Genomic DNA, 13,668 nt, shown 5'->3' with positions numbered 1-13,668 from the left:
TCCTGTGGAGCCACAGGCAGGCCTTTCTCTGCCTCAGAAGCTAATGTTAAAACCTACACACTGGTATCTGGGGGACAAAGCTATAGTCAGCACTTTCAGGCTTGTGAGGCAAGAAGGCAGGGCAGAGGTCAGGCTATGACTGTTGTATGCCTTAGGGAGTTAAGGGACACCCACCACTTTGGCCCTTCTTGGCCCCACCTTTGCCAGACTCCCAACCCTGGGAACTCAGCTGTGGGTGCTTGGCCAGGCCATCAGCAGGGCAATTAAAATAGTGTATGGCTTCCAGTAGGGTTAATCACAGCTGCATCCATAGAGGTGCCTTTCTCTGAGGAGGACCTTCAAGCCCTCACTGGGCATGATCTCACTCCCCTTCTGGGATCCCCCACCCTGGATTGTTGCCCGGAAGCCCGGGGCCAAGCACAGAATGATTGAGCAGAGGGTGAGGGCAATGCCGGAAGAAGCCCCGGTTGCTGCCACCCACCTGGGCAGACAGAGGAGTGTTTGCTCAGACAAAGAATGGGGACCTTCATTCAATGTTCAGGAGGGGCCAGCCTGCCGTGACCCAGGTGCTCCTAAACACTGTGTCAAGACTGACCATGCCAGGGCCTGCCCTGGAACCCACATCCAACATGGGAGAGTGATGTCTGTGGCACTATGGCATGTGGACTTTGCTAAGCCCACCCAATGTTTTTTAGAAGTTAAATAGCTGTTACTGCAGGAACATCTCTACACAGCAGGTTGCCTTGGATGAATGAGTAGGAGATTCCAAGCCCCTGGAACAGCAGGGAAGGGCCAGAACGTGGTGAGAGTGTCATGTCGTGTGGGGCCAGGGCAGGGAACTAGGACTTCGATGGAAGAGCCTGAGTCAGACTGCAGAGTTTTTAAGGAAAGTGACCTTTTTGGACAGGTGATTCTGGTAGGCAGCAGAGGAGCATGTGATCCAAGGAAGAGCCACTCACAGGCTGGGTTGATTCAGGATGAAGGCTTTGGGGACCTGAACAGAAGCTGGTGTGGAAGAGACAGATCCTGTGTGGGCCTGTGGCCAGAAGGAAGTGAAAGACTGCCCCAGGAGGCGGGGTGGGCTGATCCCCCCCCCCCCACTTCTCCACAGACAGACCAGCTGGTGTGTCTCCACAGCCTCACTCCTCCCCCTAGAGGCTCCGGGAAGCACGGCCACTTCCTCCAAAGGGGGAATGTGTGTACCGTCTGAAGGTCCCCAGCTCCAAGGTCAACCCTTGGTGCACCTCAGGAGGCACGTGAGTCCTCTTAGAAACCAGGGAGAAGAAAACTGGTCATTGAAGTTAGAGCCCATGTCCTGCTTGGGCATGTGGGGACAGGAAAGGCTTGCCCCGCTATCTACCCCACAGGTAGTAGCCCCTAGAGTCAAATTATCTAAAGTCTGATTCACTGAAGTCTTCGCCCTGCCCTCACAAGCTCTGTGATTTTGAGTGGTAATTGGTAATTTTACTTCATTGAGACTTAAATTCTGGGCGGTGGTAGCGCACGCCTTTAATCCCAGTACTCAGGAGGCAGAGGCAGGAGGATCTCTGTGAGTTCGAGACTAGCCTAGTCTACAAGAACTAGTTCCAGGACAGCCTCCAAAGCCACAGAGAAACCCTGTCTCAAAAAACAAAAACAGAAAAACAAAAAAGACTCAAGTTTCTTCTTTGGTTTTTCGAGACAGGGTTTCTCTGTGTAGCTTTGGAGCCTGTCCTGGAACTCACTCTGTAGACCAGGCTGGCCTTGAACTCACAGAGATCCTCCTGCCTCTACGTTGTAAGTGCTGGGATTAGGTGTGTGCCACCATGACCCCTTGCAAATCCCCACCCCCCCCCAAAAAAAGACTTAAGTTCCTTAAGTCTGTAAAATAAGACCACCCATCTCAGTTGCTGAACTGAAATACTTAGCCTGGCCATCTCATTTACCGACCAAATCTTTGTCTTATCTCACTGGCTGTGGTCATCTGAGTAGAGGCGGATATGAGAGTGACTGATTTCTACAAAGTGTAGTTCGTGCTTGCAGCAGTTGCTGTTACTTCATATTCAGGAAGAGTGGTTTGGCTTCTCAGTATCTCCACTGAGCCACTGAGGTCCGTGGGCTCACTCCAGAGAAGTGGGGTCCAGGAATGACCTTGGCTAGGACCTGATGACCAATGGAAGGGTACCAGGAAGAGGAGGCTGGCCCAACATCATCGCTTTAGGATCATGACTCTAGGCAAACTGTTTACCAATGCAGAGAGGTGGCCTATTTATAGTCTCAGCTGCTTCTACAGCCTACCAGGACGGGGGCAGGGTGGCTCCCCAGAGCAAGGGTGCTAGCTGGAACAAGGAACAACTCTCTGCCTAGGTGGCACTGCCCAGACCACTGACCCCCGCCATGGCAGGGGAGACCTTCCCTTTCACATCCTCCACAAGGCGTGCTCTCCGCCTGCAGAGAGAGTGGCTGGAATGGCAGGACAGGAGGCGGGCTGCTGCTCATCGGTGTCGAAGTCAGAGGGACCTCTCTAGTCCCCAGGCTCGGCTCACGAGGACCCACCGCTCCTGCCGAGACCCAGCTGTCCACAATGCCCTGTTCTCTGGGGACCTACAGCAGGTTCAAATCCTGTTCCAAGATGAAGAGGCTGCCAACATGATTGTGGAGACTGTGAGCAACCAGCTGGCCTGGTCAGCAGAACAGGGTAAGGAGTACCACCTAGGAGGCAGAAAGAGAAGTGTGGGGGCGGGGAAGGGAAGAGTCCAGACCCTACTTCTCCTTTAAGACTTAGAGTGGACTGCCCATCATAAACACCCATATTAGCTCCTTCCAAAACAGTTGAGGCAAAGTGTGGGTTTGTTTTTTTGTGGTTGTGAGACAGGGTCTCACTATGTACTTGGCTGCTCTGGCTGGGACTCATTGTGTAGATCAGGTTAGCCTTTAACTCACAGAGATCTGCCCACTTCTGTGTACTGAATGCTGGGATTAAAGGTGTGTGCCACCGCCGCCTGACTGGTTGTCTGTGTTTCTGATATATATTTGTTTCTGAGAGAGAGAGAGAGAGAGAGAGAGAGAGAGAGAGAGAGAGAGAGAGAGAGAGAGGTAAATATATATGTCCATATTTCTCCCATGGTTTTCTCCTATAGAAGATAATTTTTATGAAATCCATATGCAAATTTTTTATACTTATTGAAGTTGAGGGGGAGGGAGAAGACCCAAGCACCTCCTGATGAACCGTCTCACCAGTCCAGTTTTATTGTGGGGTGGTAGAACTGAACCATAGTTGGAGTGTTAATAAGCATTGTCTTTGCTGCTGTGCTGCAACCCACAGCGTTTTACATTTGAAGACAGTCTTGCTAAGTGACCCAGGCTGGTTTTCAGCTCACTCCATAGTCCAGGCAGCTTTTGAATTTGTGATCCTTCTCCTCAGCCTTTGGAGTAACTGGAACTATGTACTTGTCCCATCAGGTCCTGTTCAGTCTGTTATTGCCATTTGCTTTGAAACAGGATCTCTCTATATGGCCCAGGCTGGCCTGGAACTTGGGATCTCTCTGTCTCATGCCCCTGAGTGATGGGACTGCACTCATGCATCACCATACTTGGCCACATGCAATAGTGTAAGCTGATTTTTTTTTCATGTAACATCTTCCATGTCAGTAACCTTAAGTTCACAAAATACTCAAAAGCTGTACATAAATGCACCCGGATTTATATAACTACTCTCTGAATAGAATGGTGAATTTGGGTCCCTTCTCCTTAAAAAAGCAAACAAACAAAAAAACCAAAAAACTTTTTTATTGTTGAGACTGTTAGCCTTTGTAACATGCAAATGGTTTCTTATTTTTCAGCTGTAAAAATTCTTCAGTATTAACTAGGTAGAGCACCTGGCCAGCACGTCAAAGCCTCAAATCTCTAATCTCCACATACTCACTAGAGCAGAGTATGTAAGAGTACCTCTGTGTAACATTCCTGGATGTCCTGGAACTCGCTCTGTAGACCAGGCTGACCTCGAACTCACAGAGATCTACCTGCCTCTGCTTCCTGAATGTTAGAATTAAAGGCATGCACCACCACCACCCAGCCTTTAAATTACATTTTTATTTTATATATATGGATGGTTTGTCTGCATGTAGGTCTGTGCATTATTTTTGTGCCTGATACCCATGGAAGTAAGGAAGTAGGATTTCCTGGAACTGGAGCTACAGACTGTTGTGAGCAGACTGTTGTGAGCAGACTGTTGTGAGCAGACTGTTGTGAGCAGCCATGTGGGTGCTGGGAATTGAACACCAGTCCTCTGGAAAAGCAGCCAGTGCTCTTAACCACTGAGAAATCTCTCCAGCCCCCTTTTCCCTTCTTGATTGTTTTTTCATTTTGATATTGATTGATGATTGATTGATTGATTGTGGTATTAAGAGGTGGAAGGCAGAGCCCACATATAGGCAAGTCCCTTTGCTATTTTAAGTGGCAGTATGATGAAGACCTTTACATGCTTGACAGAAATTTTCTAGTGTGTATCCCGACTTAGAAAGCTTGGCCGAGTTAACCCAATACTTAACTGAGATTGTTTGAAAACTGACAAGAGAAGGCTTCAACCTCAGCCCTTGGGTCTGGGGTTTCACAGTCCTATGGAAGAGTTTATGGACCCAGGACAGTCAGGCACTGCAGCAGCTACAAGTCCTGCTTACCTGCAGTGGTGACACAATAACCCTACCAAGCTTTTCTGCCTTTGTCCTGAAGAATACCCATCATCCCCCAAAAGGGAACTGGAACTTATTTTAATTACTCAAAAACAAAATATGCTTCACCCAAGATCCAGAGAAACAGTGGCCTTACTGCCCCGCCATGCAAACAGTGTACACTTCAACATGACACACCTGTATCCTTTAAACAAGTTCTGACTAGTCAGTCCGTTCAAAGCCAAGACCAGTCTTGTGATCACCAAGCCCCTCTTTTCATCCTGTAGTCACTTCCAAACTCAGCTCCATATACACCTGTGCATAGCTACCATCTCCAAATACAAGCCAGATGAGCACCCTTGCACCTGCTAGCCACTCAAAGACCCTAAAGTTCCTGTCAGCTCATTTGCTTTCTTCTGCCTTTGTGGTTTTTTCTTCTCTCTCTCTCTCTCTCTCTCTCTCTCTCTCTCTCTCTCTCTCTCTCTCTCTCTTTTTTGCTTTCTCAAGACAGGGTTTTCAGGGTTGGAGAGATGACACAGAGGTTAAGGGCACTGACTGCTCTTCCAGAGGACCTGGGTTCAATTCCCAGCACTCACATGGCAGCACATAACAGTCAGTAACTCCAAGATCTGACAGTCTCACACAGACATACATGCAGGCAAAACACCAATGCACATAAAATAAAAATAAATAATAAAAAAGACAGAGTTTCCTTTGTGTAACAGCTCTGGCTATCCTGGAACTCACTCTGTAGATCTGCCTGCTTCTGCCTCCCACGTGCTGGGATTAAAGGTGTGAGCCTTTGTGGTTTTATAGAACAACTTTTCTATGACACATACTATGTGAAATTTTCTGCCTTGTTTTCCAGTGCTGGGGAGTGTAGTGTTTTGTTATAGACTGACAGTGTTTAAAAGGCTCTTCTAATGTGTACTCCTAATTCAGGACTAGAGTGAACTAGCCACAGGTACAGCATGGCTGTTGGTGCTCAGTAAGCTAGAGCCAGGGAAGGCCAGCATCTACTGTCACCCATAGATAGCTTCTCCATCCTGCTCTCCCAAACAAAGTCCTACAGCACTGCCTGTTCTCCTCAGGATTCTGGGTGCTGACTCCAAAGACCAAGCACACAGCACCTCTTACCATCGCTGTGGCCAGAGGCTACATAGACTGCGCCCGGCACCTTATCCTTCAGGGGGCTGATCTCGATGCCCGGATTGGAGGTCATGCTGCCTTGCACGAGGCCTGTGCCCAAGCCCAACCTGACTGTGTTCGGCTGCTGCTTACATTTGGTGCCAAGGCTAATGTGCTGTCTGAGGACGGTATGACCCCCTTGCACCTCTGCACAGCTCCTGAATCCTTGCAGTAAGTGCCCATGGCCTGGGAGAGTTTTGTGGGGCATGTATGTGTGTCTGTGTCCAGATCACTTGCCTAGGGACAAGGCCGTTTTGAGAAAGCTTTGTTGTGTATAAAACCCCTCACATCTTTATGTTTTCACAGAGGTAGAGACCTCATTATTTTATTTATGTGTGTGCCCATGTGTGCAGGTGCCTGCAGATGCCAGCTCGGGTGTCAGGTTTCCTGGAGTTGGGATCACACCACTGTGTCTGGCTTTCCTCTTCCTTTGAAACAGAACCTCTCTATGTTGCTGAGGCTGGCCTCACACACCCATGATCCCCCTGCCTCTGCCTCCCGAATGCTGGGATCAAAGGCGTGTGCCACCACCAGATTTGGGCAGTCTTTTAAACGCTGGGATTACAAGCATGCACTGTCAACACCCAGTGTCCTTTCACTTTTCACAAGTTGACAGTGTCGCATGGTGGTATTTACTCTTTTACAAATCAGTTCAACAAACTCAGCTCCAAGGACTCAAGACACTGACAGTCAGGTAATGGTTAGGATACATTTATTAGGGAAAATGCCTTACTTGCAGAGCTCCCTAGCCACCTGGCAGGAAACGAAGCAAAGCTGAGCAAGCCGAAGCAGCAGGGAAAAAGAGGGCTTCCCACGTGTGTCCCCCCCACTCTTAAACTTCTCTCCCATCACCCTGTCCATGCCCTAGGGGGTGTGGACAGGTACACCTGTAGATACCTGTCCTCACTAGCTGTAGATCAGTGATAGACCTCGAAATGATCTAAATTCGCCAGCACTACTCAGGAGGCTGAGGCAGGAAGATTGCCAGTCTGGTCTACACATAGTACCTGGCCAGCTTGGGCCAGGTATTGAAGAAACAAAATTACCAGCCCTTTCTCTGGTTCTTCAGACACAACTGAACTCCAGGTTGCTACACACAAGCATCTTCCCACTGAGTCTGTCCTTTTAAACATGAGGAGGGAGCTTGTTAAAGTGCTTCAGACGTTTGGTTTTAGAAGTCAAAACATGCCAACAATTAGAATTTGCTGCAGCATTAAACTCAGTAGTTTGTCAAAGGCGCTGCTCACTCTGTTCGTGGCCACTGAGCACTTGTATGGTGAACTGTATTGTACTTGGGGGACGGATCTCCAGTTAGGATTTCACCAAAGTGATCTTCCCATGCATTCCATCAGCTGCCATTATCCTTTTCCATCGTAAATTGCCATTGGTGGGCTGGAGAGATGGCTCATCCGCTAAAAGGCTAGGCTGACAACCAAAAATAGATTACCCTTGGTTTTGTTTCATTGGCAGTTTAGTTCAGCCTCTGTTCCATCCCCATGGTAGGCAGCAGTACATTTATTATAACGGTGTGCTGGGCTGTAATGTTTCCGGGAATTCTAAAATATTTTGTTTGGTTTTGCTTGTTTTCTCTAAGTGAAAGGACAGTAGGGAGGTCCCCAAATGCTTTGTTGGACCAAGTGAACACAGCCGATTTGGGAAGAGTAGTCCCCTGTTTTTGCTGACACACTTTAATATTCCATGTATACATAGGAGTAGGTTTTCCAAATCTTGCCCTACCAAAATGTTAGGAGATCAGGAGCTGGGGTTGTGGCTAGTTGGTAGAGTGCTTGCCTACAAGCATGCATGGGCTTTGGCTTTGATCCCTGGCACCACAGAAACTGGTCATGGTGGTGAATGTCAGTAATCCCAGCAAGTGCAAAGAGGAGGCAGAAGGATCAGGAAGTTCAAGGTCATTCTCTGTTGCATAGTGAATCTGATGCTGTCAGAAGGTGGGTGTGGCTCAACCATAGCTTGCCTAGCTTGCCGGGGTTTCACACCTAGCACAAAATAAATAAATCAGTTCAGTTCGAGATGGACTCTCCAGATTCTGCCACATCCATTAATGCTATCTGTGTGCTCTTGGCTGCTGCTCTAGACTGTTTGGGGCTTAACAGTCTTTAAAAATTATTTAACTTTATGCGCATTGGTATCAGATGGTGGAGGTATCAGATCTACTGGAACTGGAGTTACAGACAGTTGTGAGCTACCATGTGTGCTGGGAATTGAACCTGGGTCCTCTGGAAGAGCAGCCAGTGCTCTTAACCACTGAACCATCTCTCTCTAGCCCCAGGGCTTAACTTTTTCATCTGAAAATTAAAGGTGCTTCTGGCAGCTTCTACTGGCTCCATAACCCTGGTGTTTGTAGTAGAGTTCCTATGAGCGGATGGGTCCACTAGGCCAGGCCTCAAGGCAGAAGTGTGGGAAGGATGTGGTTGGTGAAAGCAGGCCTTAGGATCCTCAGGATTTGCCCGGGCCTTGTACCCTGTCCTTAGGTGCGCCAAGTTGCTGCTAGAGGCTGGAGCATCTGTGAACATGGCTTCACAGGAAAGCGAAGTCACACCCCTGCATGTGGCTGCAGCCCGTGGCCTGGAGCAACACGTGGCGCTCTACCTGGAGAATGGTGCAGATGTGGGCCTGCGCACCAGCCAGGGCGAGACTGCACTGAATGCCGCGTGCGCTGGAGCAGAGGGGCCAGGCAGCTGCCGACAACACGAGGCAGCAGCACGACAGCTCTTGAAAGCTGGGGCTGATCCCCGGGCTGCAGGTCGCAAGCGCCACACACCACTACACAACGCCTGTGCTAACGGCTGCGGAGGCCTGGCTGAGCTGCTGCTGTGCCACGGGGCCAGCGCTCGAGTCACCAATGGGGCAGGCCACACACCCATGGACTGCGCTTTGCAAGCGGTACAAGATGCCCCCGACTGGGAGCCCGAGGTCCTCTTTGCAGCCCTGCTGGACTACGGGGCCCAGCCTATTCACCCTGAGGTGCGCTGGGAGGGCCTGAGGAAAGGGTCTAAGAGATCAAAAGCCTTCCTCAGTGACTAGAGGTCCATCCCCATCTTGGCAGAGGGGATAGGGTGTCCAAAGAAAGATTAGAGTCAAGGAAACTGGGGCCAGGAGCTTGGGTTATGTGTGGATGGGGCAGGCTGAGGCAAGGAAAACATGAGGGTGTGTGTGTAGCAATTTATATTAGTCAGCCTTGGGCTTGCCTTAGTTGGGGCAGCATGGAACTCCTAGGCCCCCGTTTTGATTCCCAGATGCTGAAACACTGTGCCAACTTTCCTCGGGCCCTGGAAGTCCTGCTTAATGCCTACCCATGTGTTCCTGCCTGTGACACCTGGGTGGAGGCTGTGCTTCCAGAACTGTGGCAGGTATGTCCACTCCAAGGGCCAAGCTTTTTCCTAGTGGGCTAGAGAGGCCACTCCTTTCAAGCTTCAAAGAGGGAAGGCAGACCCTGGGCAGAAGAGGGTAGGCAGTGAAACCCCTGGTTTCCAGGCCTCTGCCTACAGCAGCGCAGGTGGATCTTCCATTTCCCATACTGGCCAGCCCCTTGCCGACAACCATCCATTTACCAGTCAGCTGACTTGGTGGGGATTCTACCAGCATGTCTGGGGTGGGAGTGGCCGCTGAAATCCAGTCCCCAATACACGGCACTGGGTTATCAAAATCGGGAGGGGGGGTATTGGGTCATCTAATCCTCCCTTCTTCTGGCCTAGGAACATAAAGCCTTCTACAGCTCAGCCCTAAGCATGGAAAACCAGCCAAGACGGCTGCAGCACCTGGCCCGCCTGGCTGTTCGTGCTCAGTTGGGTAGCAACTGTCGGCAGGCTGCCGCCCAACTCCCACTGCCCCCGCTGCTCAGAGACTACTTGCTGCTGCGTGTGGAGGGACAAATCCAGTGAGCTCTGGGCAGGCCACTTCTACTTCCATCTGCTCCTCCACCCAGCTCTGGAAAACCAACCACTGCCCCTTTCCTTTGCACTTTGCATGGCCTCCAGGATCAGCTTGTCCCTCCACTGACATCTTAAGCCGCCTGCTGATCTTCAGGCCTTCTTAGCCTGTCCCCAAAGAAACCTTTCACCCACTCACCACTCCCATGTTTAAGTAGATAGATGGCCTCTTTATCTACCCAAGCTACAAGCAAATGATCCCAGGCATGGGTCTTCCCTTGCCACCCATATGCCTACCCAGCCCTCCCCCCCCCAGTGACAGGCCCTTAGTTGGATTTGATAGCATACACCTCTAACTCCAGTACTCAGGAGGCTGAGGCAGTAGAATTGTGAATTCAAAGCTAGCAAGGTCTTGGGGGGCATGGGGGGGGTACCCTGCTTCTTTGCCTTCCACCCAGCCCAACTCTGGATAGAACTAAAAGGAAGGTCTGCTATGATTGTTTTTCTCCCAGCACTAGGCATGGAACCTAGGGCTTGGTACACGCCAAGCAAGTATCCCACCCCACAGTCACACCTCTATCTTAATGAGATCCATGTCTTGAATGGATGCTAGAACAGCCTTTTTTTTTTTTTTTTTTTTCAAGACAGCGTTTCTCTGTATAACAGCCCTAGCTATCCTGGAACCTACTCTGTAGACCAAGCTGGTCTCAAACTCACAGAGATCGCCTGCCTCTGTCTCCTGAGTGTTGGGATTAAAGGTATACCACCAACGCCCGAGACATTTATGATGTATTGTCCCTTACTCCCAAGTGTAACATGGTATCTTAACTGGCTAGTCTAGAATGGCTTCTGGGGCCCAGAAAGCTAGAAGGCTATCATCTCTTACTTATTCTGGTCTTAGAGACAAGAAGGCATGACCACTCACCTGTAGGAGGAGGCTTTTCAAGGCAGATCAGTTTTATGAATGCCAATAAATAACTTGTGCACAGAACAAATGTACAGGTGGTGTTAGGTTTGAGTGTGACAGTAGTTGCTATCACTCCACATTTATTCTCTCCTTTGTGTTCTTCTGGGGCCTCCATGTTTTCTGCCTTGAACAAGTGTTTCTGGTGACATGAAAAAGGTTATAGATACCGCCCCCCCCCTTGACCCTCCATGGGAGCCTTGTGGTAGGTATAACTCCCCCCATGGGAGCCTTGTGGTAGCTATAGACCCCCCCATGGGATAGTAGGTATGGACGCCCCTACCACAGGAACCTTGTGGTAGGCATCTCAAGAAAGAATAGAAGGGCTTATCTGACCTTTTTGCTGGGGATCAGGGTTCTCAGTCACCAACTGGTATCACCCAGCAGAGCCAGGTCAGGAGTCCTGGGCCTGCTTCCTGGGGCCTCTGGCCAGTTCCCGCCTCCAGGGAGTTGTCTGCTCAGATTTCCTTTCATTGGCACAAGACAGCCTCTGCCCTGGTTCAGGAGAGTAGGAACCACCTGTCTCTCCATAGAGGTTTTGCTTTAGTTCCACAGAGCCAAAGGTCTAAGACAGTTCTCAACCTCTGAGTTGAGACTCCTTTAAGAACCTTTCAAGATCCTTTCACAGGGGTCACCTAAGACCATGGAAAAAACACAGATATCTGCATTATGATTCATAACAGTATCAATATTACAGTTATAAAGTATCAAAAAATAATTTGGGAGGGGGGTTGAGACAGGGTCTTTCTACATAGCTCTGGCTGTCCTAGAACTCTATTTGTAGACAGGTTGGCCTTGAACTCACAGAGATCCACCTGCCTCTGCCTCCCTAGTTCTGCTGGAATCAAAGGAGTGTACCACCAAACCAACTTCAACAAAAACAATCGTATGGTTGGGGTCACCACAACATGAGAAACTGTATTAAAGGATCACAGCATTCGGAGGGTGAGAAGCACTGGTTCTAAAAGAAGACAAGGCTTCCCCAGGCCTTGGTCTGAGTTGGGAACCTTGCTCCAGGGAATAATGCTGAAGTTTCTGCCCCATTACAGAAGGCAGGCCCCCGCCAGTGCAGTCCAGTCTCTTCTATTATGTCTTAAAACCACAAAATACCTAATTGTTGCCTTTATTTTTTAAAGAAAAGATATATTGGACTATGTGTATTGATTTTGTGATAGGCAAAGATTTTTCAGTTACAAAGAGCATGAAATATTAAAAGAACAGAATTTAGGGGTGTTTTTACTTTACAATTTAGTTACGTGTGTGTGCGCGTAAGGTGGGGGAGACCTACAGAGACCAGAAGACAGCATAGAATACCCTGGAGCCAGTTACAGGTGGTTTTCAGAATCAAACTCAGATCCTTTGGAAGAGCAGCAATCACTGAACCATCCTCCCAAATCCTAGGTTTGTGTTATAAAGACTATACAATAAACAGGTAAAAGAAAAATACTAGTGTGGTGGTGCATGCCTTTAGTCCCAGCACTCGGGAGGCAGAGGCAGGCGGATCTCTGTGAGTTCGAGACCAGCTAGTTCTATAAGAGCTAGTTCCAGGACAGCGTCCAAAGCCACAGAGAAACCCTGTCTTGAAAAAAACAAAACAAAAAAAAAAAAAAAAAAAGAAAGAAAAGAAAGTTATTTGCAGTCATCCTAAGGGCTGGGAAGATGGTTCATTTGGTAAGTGGAAGTATGAGGCCTTAATTTGATCCTTAGCACCCAGATGAAATAAAATAATAATAATAATAATAGACCAGCAGGGCATGATGGTGCACACTTTTGATTCCAGCACTTGGGAGGCAGAGGCAGACAGATCTCTGTGAGTTCAAGTCCAGCCTGGCCTACAGAGTGAGTTCCAGGACAAGCAGGGCTACAAAAGAAACCCTGTCTTGAAAACCCCTCCAAATTTTTTTTTCATTTAAAAAATGGCCAACAAGTTAAGATCCATGTAAACACTGAGTTAAATTCACAGTGGTGCCTGCCTGTAATCCCAGCACTTAGGAGGCAGAGACAGGAAGATCAGAAGTTCACGGTCTTCCTCTGCTACAATGGTTCTAAAGTGACCTAATGCTTCGACCCTTTAATACAGTTCCTCATGTTGGGATGACCTCCAACCATAACATTATTTTCGCTGTTACTTCATAGCTATAATTTTCTACTTTTTGGAATAGCAATATAAAGATCTGATATGCAGGATACCTGATATCCAACCCCTGTGAAAAGGTCGTTGGAACCCCAAGGGGTCGCGACCCAGAGTTTGAGAACCACTGTTCTACTGAGTAGTTAACAGAAAAAAGGGAAAAGTTAATCCAGGGTGATAGACTTGGAGAGAGGGTTCAAAGGCTAAGAGCACTTGCTGTTCTTTTCTGATCTGAGCTCTCTTCCCAGTTCTAGCTCCAGGGAATCCAGTGCCCTCTTGTGGCCTCTGCAAGCAACCACACACACGTGGCATACACTTTCAGACACATAAATCAAAGCAAATCACTTTTTAAGAGAGCACTATATCTATGTCTCTCTGACATGCCTTCCCGCTTTATTTATCAAAGCTCCACACTATATAGTATTTAAGACTATAATTGTCTTCTTGCCTGTCTTCTCCAGTAACAACTTTCTTAAAAATCCGAAATACTAGACCTTCCGGATCCCTACATTGGCGTCCAGTGCGCATTAGGGGAACAGTAACGACTCCCTTTAGTTACGGAGCTCGAGAAGCCGGAAGGAGGGAAAGAGGGAAAGCTGGAGGTGGGTGGACCAGCAGAGCCGGGCAGGACAATCGTCCAGGCACGAAACCACGCCCCTCCCGCAAGCACCGCCCCGCGCCGCTCCTCCTCTCCTGTCCCCGCCTCTGACCTCTGAACGGCCCGGGCACACGCCCACGAGGCGTGGCCTTACTGCCCGAGGTCCGCAATCCCGCCAACAATGACTCCGCCCCTCCTGCCGCTGTGCAACCTGGCCCTTTTAGTCAAAGTTACGTTTACGTCAGTCC

The 13,668-nt window shown here is 49.0% G+C and overlaps 1 protein-coding gene and 1 long non-coding RNA gene across 3 annotated transcripts; one reads left to right on the top strand and one right to left on the bottom strand.

Annotated features, from left to right (window-relative positions):
• Positions 1-1,779: 1,779 nt before the first annotated feature.
• On the top strand, positions 1,780-9,985 carry Asb16 (ankyrin repeat and SOCS box containing 16). The gene is made up of 5 exons (XM_027427953.2): positions 1,780-2,677; positions 5,741-6,008; positions 8,330-8,822; positions 9,095-9,208; positions 9,554-9,985. Exons 1-5 carry the CDS (start codon positions 2,377-2,379, stop codon positions 9,737-9,739), a joined length of 1,362 nt encoding a protein of 453 aa, XP_027283754.1. The 5' UTR covers positions 1,780-2,376; the 3' UTR covers positions 9,740-9,985.
• On the bottom strand, positions 6,533-13,483 carry LOC103163518. 2 transcript variants are annotated; one of them, XR_003487409.2, is made up of 4 exons: positions 13,317-13,483; positions 11,028-11,326; positions 10,653-10,833; positions 6,533-7,834 (listed from the first exon to the last, which is right to left on the bottom strand). It is a non-coding gene; the product is annotated as an uncharacterized LOC103163518 (long non-coding RNA). The 2 variants fall into 2 exon arrangements; XR_003487410.2 differs by having other exon boundaries at positions 13,332-13,478.
• Between the last annotated feature and the right edge of the window lie 185 nt (positions 13,484-13,668).

The sequence above is a fragment of the Cricetulus griseus genome, chromosome 7, assembly GCF_003668045.3.
Source record: "Cricetulus griseus strain 17A/GY chromosome 7, alternate assembly CriGri-PICRH-1.0, whole genome shotgun sequence".
Classification (NCBI taxonomy): domain Eukaryota; kingdom Metazoa; phylum Chordata; class Mammalia; order Rodentia; family Cricetidae; genus Cricetulus; species Cricetulus griseus.
This window is presented reverse-complemented; position numbering and strand designations above follow the sequence as displayed.

Bases quoted from the DNA above. Each gene is read 5' to 3' on its own strand.
- Asb16 (XM_027427953.2), top strand. From the start codon at position 2,377: ATGGCAGGGGAGACCTTCCCTTTCACATCCTCCACAAGGCGTGCTCTC. The intron at 6,009-8,329 runs GTAAGTGCCCAT...CCCTGTCCTTAG, and splicing joins ACAGCTCCTGAATCCTTGCA to GTGCGCCAAGTTGCTGCTAG. The intron at 9,209-9,553 runs GTATGTCCACTC...CTTCTGGCCTAG, and splicing joins TGCTTCCAGAACTGTGGCAG to GAACATAAAGCCTTCTACAG.